Below are 21751 nucleotides of genomic sequence, written 5' to 3'. Positions count from 1 at the left end.
ACCCTAACTTGTCTGGTGAATGATCCTAACTTGTCGTATTGCCGTCTTGCTCTCATGATGTAATCTTGGGCTGGGACTTTCTGTCGCGCCATCATGCCGTAATACGCTGTGCTCCTGCTGAAGTCGAGTTTTCGCCTCTCTTGGAAGATTCTTTCTGTGCTCCCAGGGCCAAGTTGGTCATCGCCGAAGACACTGTCGTCCAACCCCGTTCTTCTGTTCTCGTTCCTCTTTGCTGCACATCTATTATTGAGGCCGCAGTGCTTTTTACGCCACCCGACAATAGAGAGTTTTAGCAGTACGTATGCTCCGTTCGTTACGTTCGTTACGTTGATACCGGGTTTACCGGGACCCGACTGCGCATGCGCCATTTGTTCCGTACGCGGCCGGCGTCTCTCCCGGCGCTCTGCTTCCGTGTTACCGTATCCGGAGCCCGCAACCGGCTTGCTCGGGTGTTAGAAACTTTAGGCTTAGCGTCCTGGCGAATATTTGATCGCCGCTATCTGTGCAACTGCGAATGACACTCCGTAACACAACGTTTCACCTCACTATCATCCCCTTTCTCGCATGTGAAACTTTATTTGAGCTACAACTGCCGTGAGCGACCGGTGACCGAGACATCTGCGTAGCCTGTTTCGATGCTTCCGAGGCAGGTATCGCCATCTCTCGGCCACTCGCCGCACCGCGCGCCGCGGCATCCATGGCCGGTCAGCATATGCTTGCATCGCGGCAGATATATCTGATCGCCGCTTTTAAAATAAGCCCCGAGAACAATCCCTAGCACAATTTTTCACCACACTAACACCTACTTTCTCGCAGGTGGAACTTCGTTTTAGTGATCAGATTGATTTGGAAGAACAGCGACAAGCGGTTGCTACCGTGGTCTGCGCCGGTTCGAGCCGCTGAGTGTGCCGAGCTGGCAGGCGCGACCGGCGTGTGCGCGGACTGTTTCCGATGCAGAAAACGCTTCACGATTGCCTGCTTTATCCATTTCTTGCGTACAAACCCGCGGAATCTACAAATTCAGCTCAGCGATCGTCGTAGTTGACCATGGTGCAAAAACAGTGGGCGGAGCGGCGCCGACGAGGCATCGCACACCCGCATCGGGCCATGTGTCTCAAATTCACGCGTACGACTAGTCGTGGTGACAGTCGTAACGATCAGTCGCATACGAATCGCGTGTACCAATTGTACATGTGTCTAGCGCTTCAATCGGGCAAGGCCAAGGCCATTCCTCCACGTGAACGGCGCGCGACCATGTCGTCACCTGCGCTCGCTCTGGTGCCGTCGCCGCCACCGCAGCCCCTGCCTCACAATGCGTCCGGCCGAGCGCGATTTATTTTAGATTTGCAATGCTTTAGGAGAAACTGCGTTGTTTATTTACGTATTTTTAGCGTGCGGATTTTTGCAACTACTCGGCTAATCAGCCGTCACGCGGAACGAACGATACGACGCTACGGAGTGCTAAAACACGTTTTCCGCCTCACTCTACGGAAACAACCCGGTACGTACGCGCGCATGCGCAGTCGGGTCCCGGTAAACCCGGTAGCAACGTAACGAACGTAACGAACGTACTGCATAGAGTTTTAGCATAGCGTGCTCCGTCCGCTAACGCTACGGCGGCGGGTAGCGGGGCGCGACTGGGGAGAGCAAATTCGTCACGGTGGGGTGGATTAGTTCCGCGCGGCCTGCCTTCGCCATGCCCGCTCTTTCCCTCCGCTGAGGGGCAACCTCCTCGCACTCCCCGCGCGCGCATGCGCAGTCCGGTCCCGCTACCCGCTAACCTTAGCGTAGCGTACGGGAGCCGCTATGCTTCCGCGGATGTCTTCCGCTACCCCTCGCCCTTTTGACGGTTCGCAATGGCGCGAGTTCAATAATGATTACGAACCCGTCGACGACTTCGTGCGCCCTTTTACACGGAGAAACACTCGGCTTAGTAGAGCTGGTCGATCCCCGTCTTGTTACAGAGCTTCTTGATGTTCCACCCCATCTGCAAGTCGACGAGCTGAGCACCACTATGCCTTGCACACGGGACGAAATATCTCCGAGATTTTCCGCGGCTCCATTGACGAAAATTTGGACGCAACCCAACGAGCGCAGCTTACTACACTTCTGAGCCAGTTTTCTTCGTCTTTCGACAGTGGACAAAGTTCTCTTGGCCGCACGTTTGTTGTGAGCCACTCTATTGACACAGGGTCGCATGCCCCGCTTCGACAACGACCGTATCGTGTATCACCGGCAGAGCGACGCACCTTAAAGACCACGTGAATGACATGCTTCAGCGCGACATTATTCGTCCCTCCAAGAGTCCCTGGGCGTCACCCGTGGTTCTTGTGAAAAAGAAGGATGGGTCCATTCAGTTTTGCGTCGACTACCGCCGTTTGAACACCATAACCGGCAAGGACGTGTATCCTCTCCCTCGCATCGACGACGCCCTCGATTGTTTGCAGGGAGCAGAATACTTTTCGTCGCTAGACCTAAGATCCGGGTACAGCCAGGTCCCGATGGCGGAAGCTGATCGAGCGAAAACTGCTTTTGTTACCCCTGACGGCCTTTATGAACTTAATGTATTGCCGTTTGGGCTTTGCAACGCTCCTGCCGCAATCGAACGGATGATGGACAGCATTTTGGGGGGATTAAAGTGGATGACGTTGTTGTTTTTTCTTCGGACTTCAAAACGCACCTCGCCCGACTGGAGCAAGTTTTGACCTGCCTTGCAAGTGCTGGGCTGCAGCTGAATCTCAAAAAGTGCCATTTTGCTGCGCGCAAACTGACGATCCTGGGCCACGTCGTTTCCAAGTACGGGATTCTCCTAGATGATACGAAGCTGAGAGCCAGCGACATATCTGCCTGGTCACCCTCTTGCGACGATGCATTTGTGACGCGACGTCGTCTTCTTGCATCCCCTCCGATACTGCGGCACTTTGACCCACCCGCCCCAACAGAGGTCCACACAGATGCTAGTTGGGTCGGTCTCGGTGCTGTGCTCGCCCAACGAAAGCCCAGTTTTGACGAGTACGTCGTAGCATACGCGAGCCGCACGCTGACGAAAGCCGAGTCGAATTACTCTGCAACAGAGAAGGAGTGCTTGGCCATAGTTTTGGCTCTGGGAAAGTTCCGCCCGTATACTTGTATGGTCACCCATTCGATGTGGTCACCGATCATCGCGCACTCTGTTGGCTCTCAAGCCCTCAAGGATCCATCAGGTCGTCTTGGTCGGTGGGCTCTCCAACTGCAAGAGTACGACATCCGGGTCATTTACCGTTCAGGCCGCAATCACTCTGACGCTGACGCCGTTTCACGCTCACCAGTGCCTGCTGACGTTTCCTGCCTTGCCACCAGGGATAGTGACTCAGGTCTGTCGCCTCTTGCCGTCAGCAACATGTCAGCCGAGCCACGCAAGGACCCGTGGATTTCTTCTATTATTGGGATGCTCTCCGGTACATCACCTGCCGGATGATCTCGGACGCTATACGCCGACAAGTTTCTCACTTCGCACTCCGTGACGAGCTTCTCTACCGTCGCAACTACTGCTCCGACGGCAGAAAGTTGTTGCTGGTCATTCCCCGCCATCTGCGCAGCGACATATGCACCTCCTTTCACGCTGATCCAAGTTGCGGTCATGCTGGCGTACTAAAGACCTATGAGCGCCTTCGCCTAAGACGCTACTGGTAGAGTGAACTAGAAACCGATATATCATTCGCCGTGGATCACCTTACTCGGTGCTCCGAAACCGACGCTCTTCCGGCCGCCACGACTCGCGACGTAGCATCCTTCCTGCTCCGCCGCTTCGTTCTTCGACACGGGGCACCTCAGGAGCTTCTAAGCGACGAAGGACGGGTTTTCTTGTCTGAGGTCATTGAAACCCTGCTCTCTGAATGCCACGTCGTTCATCGGACCACCACATCATACTAACCACAAACAAACGGGCTCACGGAACGCTTCAATCGCACCCTCGGGGACATGCTCTCCGTGTACGTGTCTGCCAACCAATCGAAGTGGGACCTCACACTACAGTTTGTAACATTTGCTTACAACACGGCAACGCAGACGACCACGGGGTTCTCGCCGTTTTTCTCGTTGTATGGGCGAGAGCCGTCCAGCACAATCGACACTTTACTCCCGTACAAGCCCGACGCAACCGAATTTTACACCGATTTCGGAACTTGGTCGTCGCGCCGAGGAATGCCGTCAACTGGCTCGTTCGTTTACATCAACCGATCAGCAGGGTCAGAAGCATCGTCACGACAAATGCGTCAAAGATTGCAGCTTTGATCCAGGCTCGCTTGTGTGGCTTTGGGTACCCTGCTCAACACCTGGGCGCTCCCCCAAACTGACCAAACTGACTCGTACAGAGTCATTGAATGCACTTCATCCGTCAATTACCTTGTTGAGCCAGTTGCACAAACCACAGATCATCGCCGCCGAGGGCGTGAAATTGTTCACGTGGATTGGTTGAAGCCCTACTACGACCCTCTACAGTTTCGTCGTGCCCTTGTGTCGCCAGGATGGCTGCTTTTGCACCGGGGGCGATTGTAACAAGAAGAGTTAACGCGGCAGAACAATGAATCGTAGGTGCCGAAGCGCCATCCGCCCAATCGGGTATGCTCCGAGGATTATCGTGCAGACGAGGAAAGACCAACTCGGACGTTCATGCCCACGAGCTCGTTCCGGCTGGGCCTGCGCTCGGCCCCGTTGCCTTACGCTTTCGTCTTCGAATAAACCCCCACGACCGTCGTAACTGATATTCCTCCCCTTTGATATATATATATATATATATATATATATATATATATATATATATATATATATATATATATATATATATATATATATATATATATATATATATATATATATATATACAGTCTTGGGCAGTAACTAGTTACTAGTAACGCGTTACCGGTAACTAGTTACTTTTTTCAGTAACTTGTAACTGTAACTAGTTACTTTTAAGTTAGAGGAACTTGTAACTGTAACACTGTTACTTTTTTGTGGAGTAACTGTAACGATAAATATCGTTACAGTTACTTTATTTCTATAAAAAATTATCCAACAGCAACACTCATTAACGACCGTTGTACAGTTTGCGCGTTTCACTTTTTCGGCCTTTCCTCCGCAGAACCTTAGTCTATTTCATCTATGCCAGCTCACTCCCTTTGCATGGGTGAAAAAGATCTGGACTAGAAATGTTTAGGTGTGCACGTGTGCCTGGTGTTCCACGCGGTCCACTAACGGCGGTTTGTAAGCTGCAGTATTTTCCTCAGCAGCGCGACATCGCTCTCACCCATACCCTGCGACACGCGCCTAAGAGCACGTGGATGCATGTTGACGCACTAGCTGCACCATTTTCGCCACATCTGGAGTGCAGTGAACAGGAAAACAAAGGCGAACAGGAAAACAAACACCCACAAACGCCGCACAACGCACTGAAACCTCTGCACTTTCGCGGAAGCCTGGAAAACTCCGGTCAGGGCGTCTCTTTCTCATTAGCGACGTGCAGCCCCGTTTTCAGGGTCATAAAACGCCGCGGGGAGTCTCTCGGTGGCCTCGCGCTCGTCCAGCCCTAAGCGCACCCTAGAGTGTTCGATTCACAAGTCGCAGTTGCTTGCGACCATTGTGCGAGACCCCTGGCCGTATTTGGGACCACGCGTTTGGGACCCCTGGTCAAGAGGCTTCATAGAGCTGTCAACAGTGCTCGAACGAGGTCGAGGAAGTAATAAATTTCATGCCCCTCCACACATACGACGACCCCAACAATGGTGGCCCCCGGCTGCCCTCACACCAGCCAGCATCTTGGCCGGCAGACGTCTGACTACACCGCCACTGCACGAAGAAATGTTCTTGGAAAGCCGCGCGACTTCGTTTAGAGGGCTGCGGCCGAAACGAAAACAGCAGCTACATCTGCTCCTGAAGGTTGGGTGCAAGGAATACTTGGGCGAGCTTCGTTCGGCCTATGCCTCAAAGCAAACGAAGGGAGGAGTTCCTGGGATCGGCGACGTGATTGCTGTGGAAGGCTGGGATTGTGAAAGCAGTGTTTTCCGGTCGAGACGGCAAAATCCGCCTTTGTGAGGACAGGGGGGACGTGGAGGAGGGGGAAAACAGTAAAGCGTTCATTTCAGTTTCTATTCCCTTTGGAAATATCTTGTCTCATTCCGGGGATGGGGGTGGCTGGGGGTTGGGGCGGGAGACCGACTCCGAGGGCCCACGGACAAACGTCGCTTCGGCAATGGCTCAAATTGGTCCCCGTCTCCGACCACAAGTACGAAATAAAAAGTTAACGATGCGCTTTTTTTTAGTGTCGTTCAAAAACACCTCGACAACCGAAGTACTCCCACGTCCGTTTCTCCTTTCCTCCAAGGGCCACCTTTTTCCCATTCTCTCTCACCACGTGGGGCAATCAAGCGACGGCATTGTAGGCGAAAATAACTTACGTTGACATTGAAAGATTGTTTCGGCTGTGTCGTCCTCCAGCTCTGTATAGTATAAGTTCGGCATCTCTGATTCCAACTTTGAAAAACATCTAATTCTATGCTACAATGATGTTTGCAAGTCAATTTCTTGCAGCGAGAGTGTAGCAACAAAAAAATAAAGTTCCTTGTGATGGATAGCAAAACTTCAGTAATAAAAAAAATGAGGCGTACACAACGATTGTTAGTTTGGGCATGAGAGTGCATCACTTTAGGTTCCCCTCGTGTAGGCTTAATAGGTGCAATTTTTACCTGCATGCCTTCGTAGGTTTTTATTAAATAATCCAAATCTTTTTAGCTATGGACCTTTTTCCAGTAGCGATCTGCGCATGCGCGGGCTGCTGGTCCGCCATTCTTGGCAGTAGCCTCCGGCAAAATAAACAAAAGGGCGCCCCCCCCAGCTTTCTGTTTGGGGAGAGGCTATGCTGTCCAGAGCTGCGCGTTTTTATTTTTTCTCTTTCAACAGCTCGAAGTGGGTTCGTAAGTGCACACAAAAAGGGCTTTCTAGGGAAAGGGGCAAATACATTTGAGGCTGACACTGGAAGCACATACAAGCCAGTGGGGGAGTAACAAAAATGAAAAAAAGTAAAGAAAAAGGGGCGCTTCAACCACTGCGAATTAGTCACGGGAACGACGCTTGCTACGGTGACATTCACGTGAAAGGCGCGGGTGACCGGTTGGTGCGGAAGGGGCTACAGTACCAGGATATTTTTTGTGGACGAGTTCTACGAAAGCTCGACGTTTTGTGGGCGTGCATTGCTGCCAATTTTAGTTCGGCGTGGCGGCCGCTAGGAGGATCGGTACTGGAAAAAGGTCCATTACTTAGTTTTATACAGTAACGCAAAAGTAACGACATTACTTTTTTGCAGTAACTGTAACTGTAACTAGTTACTGTTGGAAAATCGTAACTGTAACTGTAACACTGTTACTTTTTTTCGGTAACGTGCCCATGACTGTATATATATATATATATATATATATATATATATATATATATATATATATATATATATATATATATATATATATATATATATATATATATATATATATATATATATATATATATATATATGTATGAAGAACACGCGCCCAGAGTGGGTACCGAACCCACGTCTTTCGATTTGAACTCGAATCCCTTACCAAATCGAAAGGCGTGGGTTCGGTCCCCACTCTGGGCGCGTGTTTTTGTGTCTTTCTTTCTTTATTATGAATATTAAAAAATATTAACTTCACTAACCGTAGTAAAAAATAGCCTAATAACACCCCTATCACCCCTATGCCTCCTTTGGCGTTGTAGACTGCCTATATATATATATATATATATATATATATATATATATATATATATATATATATATATATATATATATATATATATATATATATATATATATATATATATAAAGGGAGGATTCCGCAATGCTTGTGCATGGGGAAATCGATTTCAAGTTTCAAGGATCTCCTTCCTCCTCTGGAGGCTCAAGTGGAGGAAGGATTCAGAATACCAGGGTAACCGTATACGGCAGGTGCCCTTACGCGATTGATTAATTATATTTCTCGCATCCCGTGAGCAACCCTTGGAGCGATCCCTCGTAATTATTTTTACACTGTGCAGTCCGTCAAGTAAACGAAGTTTTTGTTGCGTTTCCTGGAGGCTAGGGAACACACTGGTCACCTTCTTTGCATCACTGAGTTTACTAAGGTCATTTTATTTATTTTTTGCATGCTTGTGAGAAAGTAAGCGGCGGCTTCTCTCTTCCGAAATAAAGCATGGTGAACAGGCTCTGTTAACAAAGAGGGCATTTTGGCTGGTTAGCACGCCGTTTCAAACTCGGGGAAACAGCGCGCGGACAGGACGAAGCGCTGCGTCCTGTTGCTCCTCCTGCGTCCCGTCCCTGCGCTGTTTCCACCAGTTTGACGCAGGTGCTGTTTTAAAGAGCGAATGCTCTTTATAAGCGACCCCAAACCATCCACCGCCGGCGTCGGCGGCGGCGGCGTCCGCAGTGCTCTTTAAAGAAAAAACAGCATCCGGCGCCAGGTTTCCATCCGAGGACTTTGCGGGCCGCAGCGCGACGCGCTACCGACCAAGCCACGGACGCGACGGTGATATCAGTGTTAGACGCGCCTTATATCTTTAACGCATTCAAACTACGTCGTCAGCGGCGTGCGTTGGCGACTCAGCGGCGTTATAGCGGCTTGATAACTGCGTGGTGTACACGTGATACTACAAACCCGATGGAAGAGATGGAAGAGAAGGCGGCAAGGCGGTGGGCTGCGGGGGCCGAGCGCAAGCGCCGCAAGCGGGCCGACAACCGTGCATTCGCACTTTCACATTCTCCCCCTCGGGGAAATGCGGGGGAATTTTGCTTCCGATGAACCTAGTTTTTCGGCATCAGTTTTTGCAACGATGAATTACATAGCAACCCAAGTTTATCATACCTTCGAACTGTGATTCTGCGTGCTTAGCAGATTGAGCCACGTGATTTGTGCATTGATACATTTTTTTACGATTGTACCGCAGGTTTATTGACGTTCGTGAACTGCAAGAGCGTGAAGCTGGCGATGAAAGTCCAGGACTTTTTCACCACCGCCAAGCTCGCGGCGCTGGCCCTCATCATCATCACAGGCATCGTTCGGATCGCTCAAGGTCTGAAACATTTCTTCCCCTGTCTTTTGTTGAAGACTACAGTGGTAGGTTGAAGGGAGCTACCGGTGTGCTCTATAAAACGCCTGATTCAGGTGTGTGCGCACAAGCCGTATACAAACAGTGAGCACACACGCGGCCGGGGAGTAAAACAGAAAAAAAAATAACGTAGAGAGATTATTGCAAAACTTTGAATTACAAACACTTAAACCAGTGTGCCTGCAGCTGTAACTGTGCGACAGAAGAAAACAAAAACTGCCTGCGCAGGGCCAGAGTTTTAAGGGCACAGGGTAGGCGAAATAAAAAAAAAGACTTTTTTTCTTCTTTCTTCGGAATTAGGGAAGTTCAGTTCTTTGTGCACATTTTCCATATTCACACTTTTCTTAGAAAGTCGTATTTCTCGCTCAAAAACAGTTTTTCCGTAAGCAAGTAGTTAGTGACCGCATCCTCTTTAAGAATGTTCTCCGTGTTTATTCCCATTTTTTTCATCAAGAAACTTCCAGTTCCCGACCAAAACGCTTTTCTGAATTTGATTGATTGATTGATTCTGGGGTTTAACGCGCCGACGCAACGCAGGCGATGAGGCGCGCCGTAGTGGAGGGCTCCGGATTAATTTCGACCACCTGGAGATCTTTATCGTGCGCCGAAATCTCGAACACACGGGCGTTTTTGCTTTTCGCCTCCATCAGAAAAGCGGCCGCCGCGGCCGGGAATCGAACCCGCGACCTCGTGCTCAGCAGCGCAACGCCTTAGCCACTGAGCCACCGCGGCGGGTCGCTTTTCTGAAACCAGCTGTATTAAGAAATTGCTTAGCAACCATTGCATAGCTGATTTTTCAGCTAGGGCAATCCAAAGACGCTGTTGCACGTTTTTCCAGATTTGTCCTTAGGAGCCGCGCACAAACAAACGTCTTTTATGCGCTTCACACTCTCGAGATTGCAACATTGGATGCTGTTGTTTCATTCAATGATGATAGCAACGCATGAGCCAGCATTGTGAAATCATTCGGATCAAAACCTGGGTGAAAAAAAACACCACCATCAAGTGGCTGAAAGAGGTTGACCACAAGCGAAAATACTTTGCGAACAGAGCTGTACGATGGTGCGCAAAATAGGCAAGGAAGGACCGACGACAGGCTGAAAAGCAAAAAAAAAAAAAAAAAAAGAATGACTTCGACGGAGATTGCGAAGCTGGTGCTTTTAGATGCGGAGCATCTCATGCTCGGGGCTGTGTCCCTCCCTCCCTGGTCGCTGTTGTCCGCCGTCCGCACACCAACTGCGCATGCCTGGCCAGGAACCGCTGATGATGATTGTGGCAGGATGCCTCTAGGGATTGGCCAACCAAAGAATTCCTCACGAGATAGCTTCGCGTTCAACCACCGTCGTCATCTTCTCGTAGGGAACCCTGAGTAATATGCGAGGCATTCCTCCTCTCCTCTCCGACACTCCTCTCCTCTCCCGCATTCCTCCTCTCCTCTCCGGGATTGCACAACGAATGTCAAGACCTGCGGCTCCGCGCGCGGTAATGCGAAGCAGCTTAGGGTTAGAGACGCGACGGTAGCCGCTGAATACTCCGCTGGGGGCGCCACTGTAGCTCCGTGGTATAAATGACGCGCGCGCGCGCTCCGCTCCCCTCATTCTCCTCCCGCAACGCCGCGATCGAACTGAAAACTAATGGGAACTTGAGTCGACCCCATGGCTGCTTCGCATACTACTCAGGGTCCCCCTACGGGAAGATGGTGAATTTTTTTAAAATAAATGACTCCAATGGTGTTTTTGACAAAAAAGTGTTGTTTTCACCTCTTTTTTTACTGTATACTCTATTCTTTCAAAACAATTTTTTTTATTACTTAGGTATTATTTTCTATATCTTCCAGGACAACGAGCTGATTTCTCCCCTGTCATCTACTTAACTTGCCACACCTACTGTACTACAATTGAAAACATATGTTTTCAATTGTTTTGTTGTGTAACAAAACCGTTGTTTTGTTACACAACTTTTGATACTAAATTTAGCAGTGGCTTAGCTCGGCTATGCCAGGATATACGTACGTGAGCTAAGGTTGAGCTGGTTATTCTTAGGTTTCCTGGTTGTGTACGATTAGCTGATTATCATGCTTACGGCTGCTAAAACGATTCCCAATCCAATCCAATCCAGTTCAGTCCAGTCCAGTCGCGGCGGCGGCGGCGGCTCGGGCGCGCCAACTGTGCGCCGTTTCGCTCTCCTTCTCCATGGCTATACCACACTGGCAAATGCCCCGCTATATTGCTGCGACGCACGAGCCATCGATTCCACACCCGGCCACCCCTCGCATGATCATCAAGTGGACCGGGCCGCCACGTGCCGCGCTTGCGCAGCATGGCTCTCCAGGAGCCACGCGATACGGCTCAACCTCGGCCAGTGTAGCTCACGCCACAAAATAATGCCATATTTTAGGTGCTAACGGACAAAAAATCATAAATAATTGAATTCTTAATTTTTAATTTAAATGGACGTTTAATGGATGTTTTAACGGATATGCATCTAAAAGAGCGCAAAATTTGAAAGAAAATGATATATACGTTATATAGATACCATTATTAGATGCCGAGAAAAATGTACCTCAAAATGGCCAGAAATGCACGGGAAGTATAGGGCTTACCCTGTGCCCTTAACAAGGACTGCTTGTTTTTAAAGTTAGTGGTCACGTGCGGAAGAAAAAGAAACAAAAAAAAAAACAGACAGATACGGTGACGGATAGAAGGGAAGCCTGAGGGTGAGGACTTCAGTAACAAAGTGGGGGGTTTCCTCTCGAGCTATGTTTCGGCATTCCAGTACGTTAGGCATTCCGCACTTTCTGAATACCATGACCTTATTCACGCCGAGCTGTGCTTTTTTTAAACTGCCGACTTTTCGTGAACTTCAAATCCATGTCCTGACATGTAAACACTGCCTATTCGAGTGATCCGGCCTCCATGCATGAGGCCCTATAGACGTGTTTATTATTTAAACATTGGCAGCATTTTGGCATTTTCTTGACTCGCTGCACATGCGCAGTTGGGGCATCTTATCATGCGCAAACTATATCGGCTCTAGCACGGCCCGATGGTGAAATGGCTGCTCCGTGTGGAGATAAATTGAAAAGGTTCAGACGGACTGACTTCTCAGGTTGCCGCCTCGGAAATGTGTTGGCGCTGGCGTCAGAAGCGCCTGCAGTTAAAATAAAGATACGCATGAAAAGTTATACTCAAGTGACATCACAAAAATAAACAATAATGACGGCGTACTCCTTGCAATAGCAAACGACACGTTCGATTGCGCCGCCTCTACAACTGTGCTCATTTCGGAGGTGATCAACACCTACAGATGCCCTCTTTTTGTTTACATACACGAAGTAGGTCTGTCGCATGCTCATTGCGCTCGCAATCTCTTTTTGTACTTACATACTTTCTCAAAAGATTAAATTTGACGTTATAAGCCAATGCAAAAACAAAAAGGACAACAGCACAAAGAAAAGATCCACGTGCCGCATCCTGGTATTTAAATTCGAACGTTACAGGCATAAATGACGGCTTCTTGCAAGAAGCCGGTTCAGAAAAGTGTGGTTTCCAGTGAGAATCGTTTGAGGTTTTATTTCGCATATACCGGGTGTTAAAATTAAGCTTTATCGTTTTCATAAAATTAAGCACTGGGAGCACGCTAAGGCCACCTGTGCAAATAAGTTATGTGGCCAGGGGTACTCAAAGTGAGATGATAAATATCGCTGTCAGCAGCGCTAACTAAAATTGAATTATTAACTTTTTGTTGAGTGCAGTAAGAGGATATGTTTTAGATGCGACGCATCTCTTTAACTCGCCTTGTCCCTCTGGCGTCTTCCGTCGTCCGTAGTCCGCATCCCTCCCCCATTCTCCTCGCCTCGCCAGCTGCGCGCTAACGCCGCTCTCACCGCAGCGCCATCTGCGTGTTAGCGCTCGCTCCCGCCGCCGTGCCAGCTGTGCGTCAGCGCGCGTTAGCGCTTGGTTAAACATCCAACACATGCGCATGCGCTGCTCTCTCTCATTCACCTCTCCGTTAACGCGCGGTACATATAAACGCGGTAACTGCGCCGCTCCGCTCAGTCGTTCCGCCGCTCCGATGACATCCGATGACCACCGATGATTTGAATGGAGACTAACAGGCCTGCTATCGCGATGGTCGGCGCAACCGTACGTAATATAATGGAAACAACAACAAATTGACACGCTAAATGGAAACAACATAACGGAAACGCAACGGAAACCCCACGATGCGTCGCATCTACCCATGGTTCCCCTCGCGGGAAGATGGTGTAAATTTTTTTATTGAAAAGTTAGAGGCAGTCGTGTTTCTACACAGTATCAGTGGGAAGAATTCGTCTAGCGCGTCTGTGCTCCGAGATATGCGACTCCAAGTTTCAATTGTCGTTCGCATGGTTACGCATGCAATAGAGTTTATTTATTTATTTATTTATTTAAACATACGGTCAACCCTCATTTCAGGGTCATTACAGGGAGGGAATACATCAGACACAAAACTTACATCAATTCACTTTCAAGTGACGAAACACGTCCCACGAAACACGAAACACGTCCTACACGTCCCACTACACCCAGCGTTTTTCCTCTCTGACGATCCCATGTTTTCTATCAAGTGCGTTTTTAAATATTTAGAAGAAGTTCAATTTTTAGACCTCATTTCATACCACGCGTGATCACTCCCTGGCCCTATACACCAGCCATGCTCATTGTCGTTTTGTGATTTTACTTTTGTTTTTGCTGATTTTTCGTAGTGTTTCAGGTTTCACCCCTCATATATGACTATTGTCTTGGCGCTCTTTGCCCCAGTTGGCCTTGCGCCATAAACATCCAACCACCACCATCAAGTAACGAAAGAAAACAAAGTCAAAGCACACAGAGATCATCGAACACTATCGATATTATCAAATAAGAAGAGCATGCAATAGCTGCCAAGGAACCTAGAACGTCGAATGAGTTTCAAGTGACGTGACTTCAAGGAACATAAGTGTCAAGAAAAGTTTCAAACGCTTTAACATCGGTACATTCAGCAATTTGTGCAGGCAGGCTATTCCAGTTTTCTATGGCATCGGGAAAAAACGAATAACGAAAGACGTTCGTGCGGGCGGCATAAGGTCGGATTGCTGCATTATGGTTTAACCTCTTGCTATGTCTGCCAGGTGCTCGTATGTACAAGTCTTTATCAATGTTTACATGGCTTTGCAGAACCTGAAATAATAATTTTATCCGGTTCCTTTGCCGCCTAGTTGCTAACAATTACAGATTGCATGCGTTGAGCCTGTCGGTAACGGAGTCAGTTTTTTTATATTTTGAACATATGAGTCTGGCGGCGAGTCTTTGAATTTTCTCAACTTCAGCTTTTAGATTGATTGTAGGGTTTAACGCGCCGACGCAACGCAGACGATGAGGCGCGCCGTAGTGGAGGGCTCCGGATTAATTTTGACCACCTGGGGATCTTTATCGTGCGCCCAAATCTCGTACACACGGGCGTTTTTGCTTTTCGCCTCCATCAGAAAAGCGGCCGCCGCGGCCGGGAATCGAACCCGCGACCTCGTGCTCAGCAGCGCAACGCCTTAGCCACTGAGCAACTTCAGCTTTTAGACCTTCCTGATGGAGATTCCAAACTACACCGGCGTATTCTAGTACAGGGCGAATAAATGTTTTGTATGCCGTTAGCTTGGCGTCTTTTGTTGCGTTTCGTAGTTTTACCCGAAGGAAACAGTTTTTTGTACTCTACCGAGCACACATTTTCAATGTGGCTGCGCCAGTTGAGGTCATCAGCGATCACTACACCGAGATATCTGAAACTAGTCACTTTTTTCAAAACAACATTTCCGATGTGATACTGGAAGGGAAAAACACTTTTCCGTCGGGTAATGTGCGCAAATGTGGTTTTGGCATAATTAATTTCCATGTCCCATTTTTGACACCATCCATAAAAACCCTCGAGACACTGGTTAATTTTGGTTTGGTCATCTTCACCGGTAACTGGGGAATACCACTGGCGGCTGAACAGCTGTAGCGACATCATTAATATAAAGCAAAAACAACAACGGACCCAGTACTGACCCCTGTGGTACACCAGAAAATACATCCAACAAATTCGATACTGAATTACTAACACCTACAACCTGCTTCCGATTTGTAAATATGCTTGCATCCATTCTAAAACATCATTTGCAATACCAACTTGACGAAGTTTATAAAGCAGTTTGCTATAAGGCACCTTATCAAATGCTTTCCTAAAATCAACGCATATTACACATATCTGCCGTTGCTCGTCTAAGGCCACCGAAAAGTCGTGGACCGTCTCCACTAGTTGCGTAACCGTCGAGAGGCCCCGCCTAAATCCATGTTGGTTTGCATAAAGTAACTTATTTGTTTCCAGAAAGTGCATAATATGTTTTGCGATTACATGTTCCATGAGCTTGCAGCAGACAGATGTCAAGGAAACAGGGCGATAGTTGGTCGAAAGCAAGCGATTTCCGCTTTTGAACACGGGAATAACTGCAGCGCAAAGCCAATCTTCCGGAAGGGAATGAGTTCGCAAAGATTTTTCAAATATAATTACTAGATAAAACGACATCCACTCCGCGTATCGTTTTAGAAATGTCGTTGGTATCTCGTCAGGGCCACTGGCCTTCTTTGAATCTAAGTTCAGAAGCTGCTGAAACAAACCTTCCTGGCTAAACGAAAGAGGCTCCATGGGACATGCGCAGGAATGGCTTGCCACATCGGCGACATGGTTGTGCGTGCTTCGGGTAAACACTGACTGAAAAAGTTCATTGAAACCATCTGCTATCTGTCGCGCGTCTGTCACAAGGTTGCCTGCTATTGTTATATGGCCTATTTTTACTTTCTGTGCTCCCAAAAAACGCCAAAATTTTGTGGCGAGGTTCTAATGAAGTTGCCGAGCGTTTCATCGAAGAACTTTCTTTTCGATTCCGATAATGCCGTTTTGAGGCTCCTACGTGCCTGTGAGAGTTCATTTAGTTTCTTTGTCTGTTTGCGCAGGCGTTTTATTTTCCGTTTCATACGGATAATCTCTCGAGTTATCCATGGATTTCGCTGCTTTCTTTCTTTTTTTTTTTTATGATCGGCGCAAAGCTCTCCCTGATGTGACGCGGTTTTGACGCGGATGTGACACGCCATATCATCTTTACTTACACTCTATACATCATAAGAAAAAAAGGTGTCTATTCTGCTGTATAAAAAATAATAACAGTTTTGTCTATCTCTAAACGCCGTTTTGACGCTTAAGGGGGACTCACCTGATCACATTCCTTTGGGACTGAACAATTTATGACCAGCATCATGTACATGAAAATTTTCCTAACGGCCTAGTTTGCTTCTATTAGAAATATATCATTTCTTTACTGAAATAAAAAATAAACAAGAAACACAATTTGGTCTATATAGTTTTCACTAGATGGCACTACTGTGTAGCAAACGAGAGTTATCTTTCTTTATTTCAGTGCAGAAGTGAGATATTTCAAAAATAAGCGAACTAGGCCGTTCGGAGCATTTTCATGTATGTGAACAACTTTTTGTATGCGTTCACAATGGTTTTTAAGCCCGTGTGTCATGAGTAGTAAGTCCTATAGGAATGCTAACAGGTAATTAATCATGATTTTCCTTTATCTGAAACGCCTCTTGATAAGCCAAACAGATATCTGTTTGGCGACCAGAAGCAATATTGCTTCTGGTCGCCTTCTTTCTGGATTGTAAAAAGAAGGCCGAAATAATTACACAACTCGTGGCTACTTACTTTCGATTGCATGTATGATGTCAAGACATTATACATGCAATCCTGCTTGTACAGTCGCGATCAATTTAAAAGTGATCGCTCGAGTGGCAAAGAAACCGGCAGCAGCGCCATTTTACGGGTTGTATCATTGTACTATCATGCAAGAGACTGCGATTTGAAGAAGACAGCGCTATGTTTATCTCCAAAGTTCTGAAATTGGCCGCTATGCAACTTCTAAGGCCCACCACTCGATGCTCCCGTGACAGTACGCGCTGCGGCGTCGCTAAAGCCTCACCCCATTAAAGGGAAGCTGAAGCGCTTTCCAAAAAAATTGAGTTAGATTAACAGTTATATAGTTTCTTGCGCGCTGATTCCGAATATCACATTTAAATTTATCGTACATGAGTCCAAGTGGCATTTATCTTGCAAAAAGCGCGGCCCCGTTTGAAAGACGCGCGCTTTTCGTCTTTTGACGCCCCTGATTGGTTGCGCCCGTCATGACGTCAAAGGAGGACACCATTCGGCCGCGCGGGTTGTCGGAAGCATTGCGAACGATCGCACGGTTGCCTTTGCGGCAATTTAGCTTGCAGTTTAATTTTCGCACATGACTAGAAGTTTGTTTTCTAATTTTCCGTGCTGTTGGTTCAATTATATTGGAGCTTAAATTTGCTTTACACGACAGAGAACCCCAAAGCAGTGACTGGGACGTCGACTAGTGGGTTCCATCAAAATATTTTTGAATTAGGCAACCAGCATAGGGGGATTTTATACCTTATGTTAATATTAGGTACTGCCTTAACTGTTTCTTATTATACACAAAACCATTTATGCCGAAGATTAATGGGCGTTTTATAAACAATCTACCAGCGAAAAGCACGTACGTGCACTGCGCGAAAAAATATCGTTCATGCGCTGTAAACGTATATGCGAGACACATCTTGCCGGTACACGCATAAACCAACAAGCAGACTCTGCTTCCGCATTTCCTTTGTTGGTTGTCGCCCACCCCAGCCCCGTTACTCATCTCCGTACACAGACCCACACGCGCGCGCCATTTCGGCAGCGGCGCTACTGGCGCTACGGCGGCGCCTCCGCGATTGCTAGCTGCACTTCGATGAGTGGCGTCTTACTGCTTCACATGCATTTATTCTAAAAACACTGCAGCATACTAGTGCCTGCTCAGCATTATTGGCTGTAGTAGGGCTTGATTTTCGCTTGTGCGTTGCGCATTCTGCTACAATATTACGGCCACCTCGTTATAATTAACAGACCAGTCGGACAAGGAAGTTACGTTGTAGTTACGTTACTTGAGGTAACAATCACCAAACGTTTGTGATAATGAATCGTTGGCCTGTTTCAGCATTTCTAGATTTAAGCATTTACCGCCCTAGTCGGACAGAGGCCGTATATTTACTTTTCGCTCCTAATTTTTTTAGTATCATCATTATATATATCACCGACTATCACTGAAGCACACTTGAGGTTCAGTGACAACAAGTGCTTGCCAGGTTATAATATGCAGCCACACGGAATCTTGGGCAAAAAATTAGGCCCCCGCAGTCAACACAAATTATGGCACGGTGGTGGTTCGGAGTGTTTTTTTTTTTTTAATTCCAGACAAACATATCACCTTATCGTGACATGTATACTTGCAAAATAAGTAATCTGGTTGTCTTGGTTCTTTTACTTTGTAGAAATACTGTTTACCTCTTAGCCGGGAGAGAACTTCTATCAGGATTGGCCCCTTGTTTTAGTTTCGCCAAAAAATTGTTTTTTTGAACACTGTCCTGAGCCCATAGGGAAAGAAAACCGACGCGTTTAACGAAATAAGTATTTCCTGAACAAATGTGACTTGGTTTCTGGAATGGAACGAAACATCCCCGGCCAAAGTACAACAGTATTCCCCATCCTTCCTAAATCTAGAATCTAATGTGAACATTCACGTCCGTCGCATAAAAAAAAAAAAACCGCATTGGAGCGGTTTACAAAGTATTTAACGTAGTGTAGCATATTCTCTGCCATCAAGCACAGCCACCTCGGCTGTCGCTTCCGTATATTATCAAGCATCCCGGCGTGGCATTATTCTGCTTAGGAATACGGCATGATAACGTATGCCTCGTTTGGCGTTCATGCATACTTTTTGAACACGAAAATTGTACATATGAGTGCTATCAACCACAAAAACAAGTATCATTCACAAGGAAACACGGCGAAAAGAGCGTGGCCGAGGCGGCCGATCCAGCCGGAAGTCCAGGTATGACGTTTTTCAGCCGGTTTTCCCCCGCGCTCTTCGGTCTTCCGGCATCGCGCGGCGAGATGGGGGAGGGGCATCGGGCTACTTTTGTTTGCTCATTGCGCCGCCTCTATTGCATGTATTGCGAAAATATTTCGTACACATGAACTATTTAATGTGTACTTGCTGCTAGTCAACTTTTCTTTTAATTCTAAAACCGCTTCACCTTCCCTTTAAAGGGCTGGTGAAGAGCTTTTCAAAAAAATTTTGTTGGGGGCATTACATTATGGTTTTCCTGACGCTGAATTCGAAAAACATGTTTATTTGAAGTGTAAATACACCCAAACTATCTTTTTTCGCCAAAGCAAATGACCCCTGCCCGAGGGCACGGTGAGAGCCCTGGCTGCCTTTTGCGATTGGCTGGCGGCAGATGACGTCATATTCGGAAGTGCCGGCGCTGCGGGGACCGCACGGCCTGAAGATATCATTCTGTTCCCGTTCAGATACAGGCTAAAAGGTACTCTGGTGAATGGAGGGCTCACACAGTCTTTCCTTAGAATAAGAGAGCCTGAGGGAAGTATAAACAAAACAGGTTCGCTCGCGGCGAGCTTTAGAAAGGGGTTCTCCCCCGACGACTCATGGCCGACTTGTTCCTCGGGTGCAGGGAAGTTGCGCAGATATTGGTTCGCCGCTTTCATACCAGCGCTAGCCACAATTCCTAGCACAATTTTTCAACCCACCATAATCCCCATCCTCGAATGTGGAACTTTGTTTTTACATTTGGACAGGCGGCAACAAGCTCTGTGCAGCAGCCTGCGATGCGCACAGGCAGCGCGGCCGCCGCGTCATGCAGAGGTGCTGGTGCCGGGTCGCTGCTCGGCCGGTCAGCGGAACGTGGCATTGCTGCACATACGCATGTTTTAGAATAGGGGAGTTGAACGTTGGTCGCCCCCCAAAAGGTAGAGGAACCCAAGCGCAGCACGGTGGTCCCCGACGAGCTTTAGAACGCCTTCCCCAACAGAGCCGGCTCAGGTTGCACGGATCGCCGGTGATGTAAAGAACTTTAGGTTTAGCACCAAGGAAGACAGTTGGTCGCCGCTATCTCTACAATTGCGAATGACTATCCTTAACACAGTTTTTCACCACATTATCATCCCCTTTCTCGATGTGGAACGTTATTCCTACGTTGATAGTCATTCTAGCGATCGGTGCTGTGCTCATTCTTGCGCGCAGGTAACGCCATATTTCGGCCTCTCGCCGCATCTCTTGCTCGGGCAGGCCAATCCTCCCTGTTCTGTGGCAGGCCCGTCGACGAGCCTCCGCGACGGGTCGCGCTCCGCATCGCGATACAAATTCGATCACCTCTTTCGAAATCACCTTGGATGACAACCCCTAGCACAATTTTTCACCACACTATCATCCTCTCTTGCACGTTTAACTTGCTTTTCGCGACGGCCTTGATTCTGGACGGCAGCGAAGAGCGGTCGCTGCCGCGGCATGTGTGGTGCGAGCCGTTTCGTGCGGCGCCGTACGGGTAATGCCGGGCATGCACGACCGGCGAGTGTGCGGAGCGCTTCCGCGCGCAGAAAACGCTTCATGCTTTCAGCTTGCTTGATTTCTTCTTAAAATCTAGCTATTCAGCTAAGCTGTCGTCACAGCCAACACAGTTGATCGGGAAAATGAAGAAGAAGTTCGGGAAGCCCAGAGCGCTGTGGTCCCACAAATTTTCTAATTCCCTTATAATAATGGATCATAAACTTGGGGTACCTCCATATTTGTTTGAGCCTGTCGCTTCGCGTATGAAGCACAGAGCAGCTGACGACACGGCCGGCCCCGCGACTGCTCGTGAAGGCCATGTGGTAGCCACGGGCGCTCGGGTAGGAAATTTCTGGTATCTAGGAGTCGCTTTAGGGAATCACACAGTAGCATTACGGTTAAAAAGTCAACGCGGAAGCAACTTAAGACAATGATGATTAATAGAGTGCAGATTACACGCCTGATTAATTCGTAACTTCGCCCTGAAAACTGGGACACAGCGAAGCGGCGGCGCACGTCGCTGGCCGTCTTCCGAATATGATGCTACTTCCGGTCGCTGCCTCTCAGTTTCTCGCTCTTCCGGCGATGCGGCAGGAAGCAGTGGGCGGGGCGTAGGGTCAACTTTAACGACGAATACCGCTGTCCCCAAGCTAAAAATGACCAAAAAAACTTTACAGGCACAAACTGGCCAATGTAATAATTGTAAAAAGTAGAGTTTTGCCCGGTTTTAAAAGTGCTTCAGTAGCCCTTTAAGGTCCCTGAAATGGACCTTACACCCCATGACTCGTTAGCGCCATCTATGCGGTGTAAATAGAATTACGAGGCACTGCTCTAGCTAACTTGTCGTATCGGACCGACGCACGCAAAAAGTGGTAAAGCAACATATAAAAGCGGAAGCTCATAAAAAAGCCGTCACCATGCCGCTGCACAGTCGGTCCTTCATCCGAACGCTTTTTAAGCGTAGTCCCGGCTGGATAGACTGGCCTCTCGGCATCCATTACCTGGATAGATGACAGTTTATTACAGACCGGATGTGTTTGCGTTGCGTCTTCATGTTGTACCAAGGTTTGGCAATGCACTTCGTGTCTT

General features: G+C 48.0%; 1 protein-coding gene across 1 annotated transcript in view; it reads left to right on the top strand.

Annotated features, from left to right (window-relative positions):
- The window catches only part of LOC144155613 (large neutral amino acids transporter small subunit 2-like), a 109617-nt gene that overhangs the window by 49755 nt on the left and 38111 nt on the right, over positions 1-21751 (top strand). Inside the window, exon 2 of the mRNA XM_077687157.1 lies at positions 8992-9117. Coding sequence (XP_077543283.1) covers positions 8992-9117 — 126 coding nt within the window. The remainder of the gene's footprint in view (positions 1-8991; positions 9118-21751) is intronic.

This window comes from Haemaphysalis longicornis, unplaced genomic scaffold (assembly GCF_048455015.1).
Source record: "Haemaphysalis longicornis isolate Haplotype H1 unplaced genomic scaffold, Haemaphysalis longicornis Haplotype H1 scaffold_1, whole genome shotgun sequence".
Classification (NCBI taxonomy): Eukaryota; Metazoa; Arthropoda; class Arachnida; order Ixodida; family Ixodidae; genus Haemaphysalis; species Haemaphysalis longicornis.
This window is presented reverse-complemented; position numbering and strand designations above follow the sequence as displayed.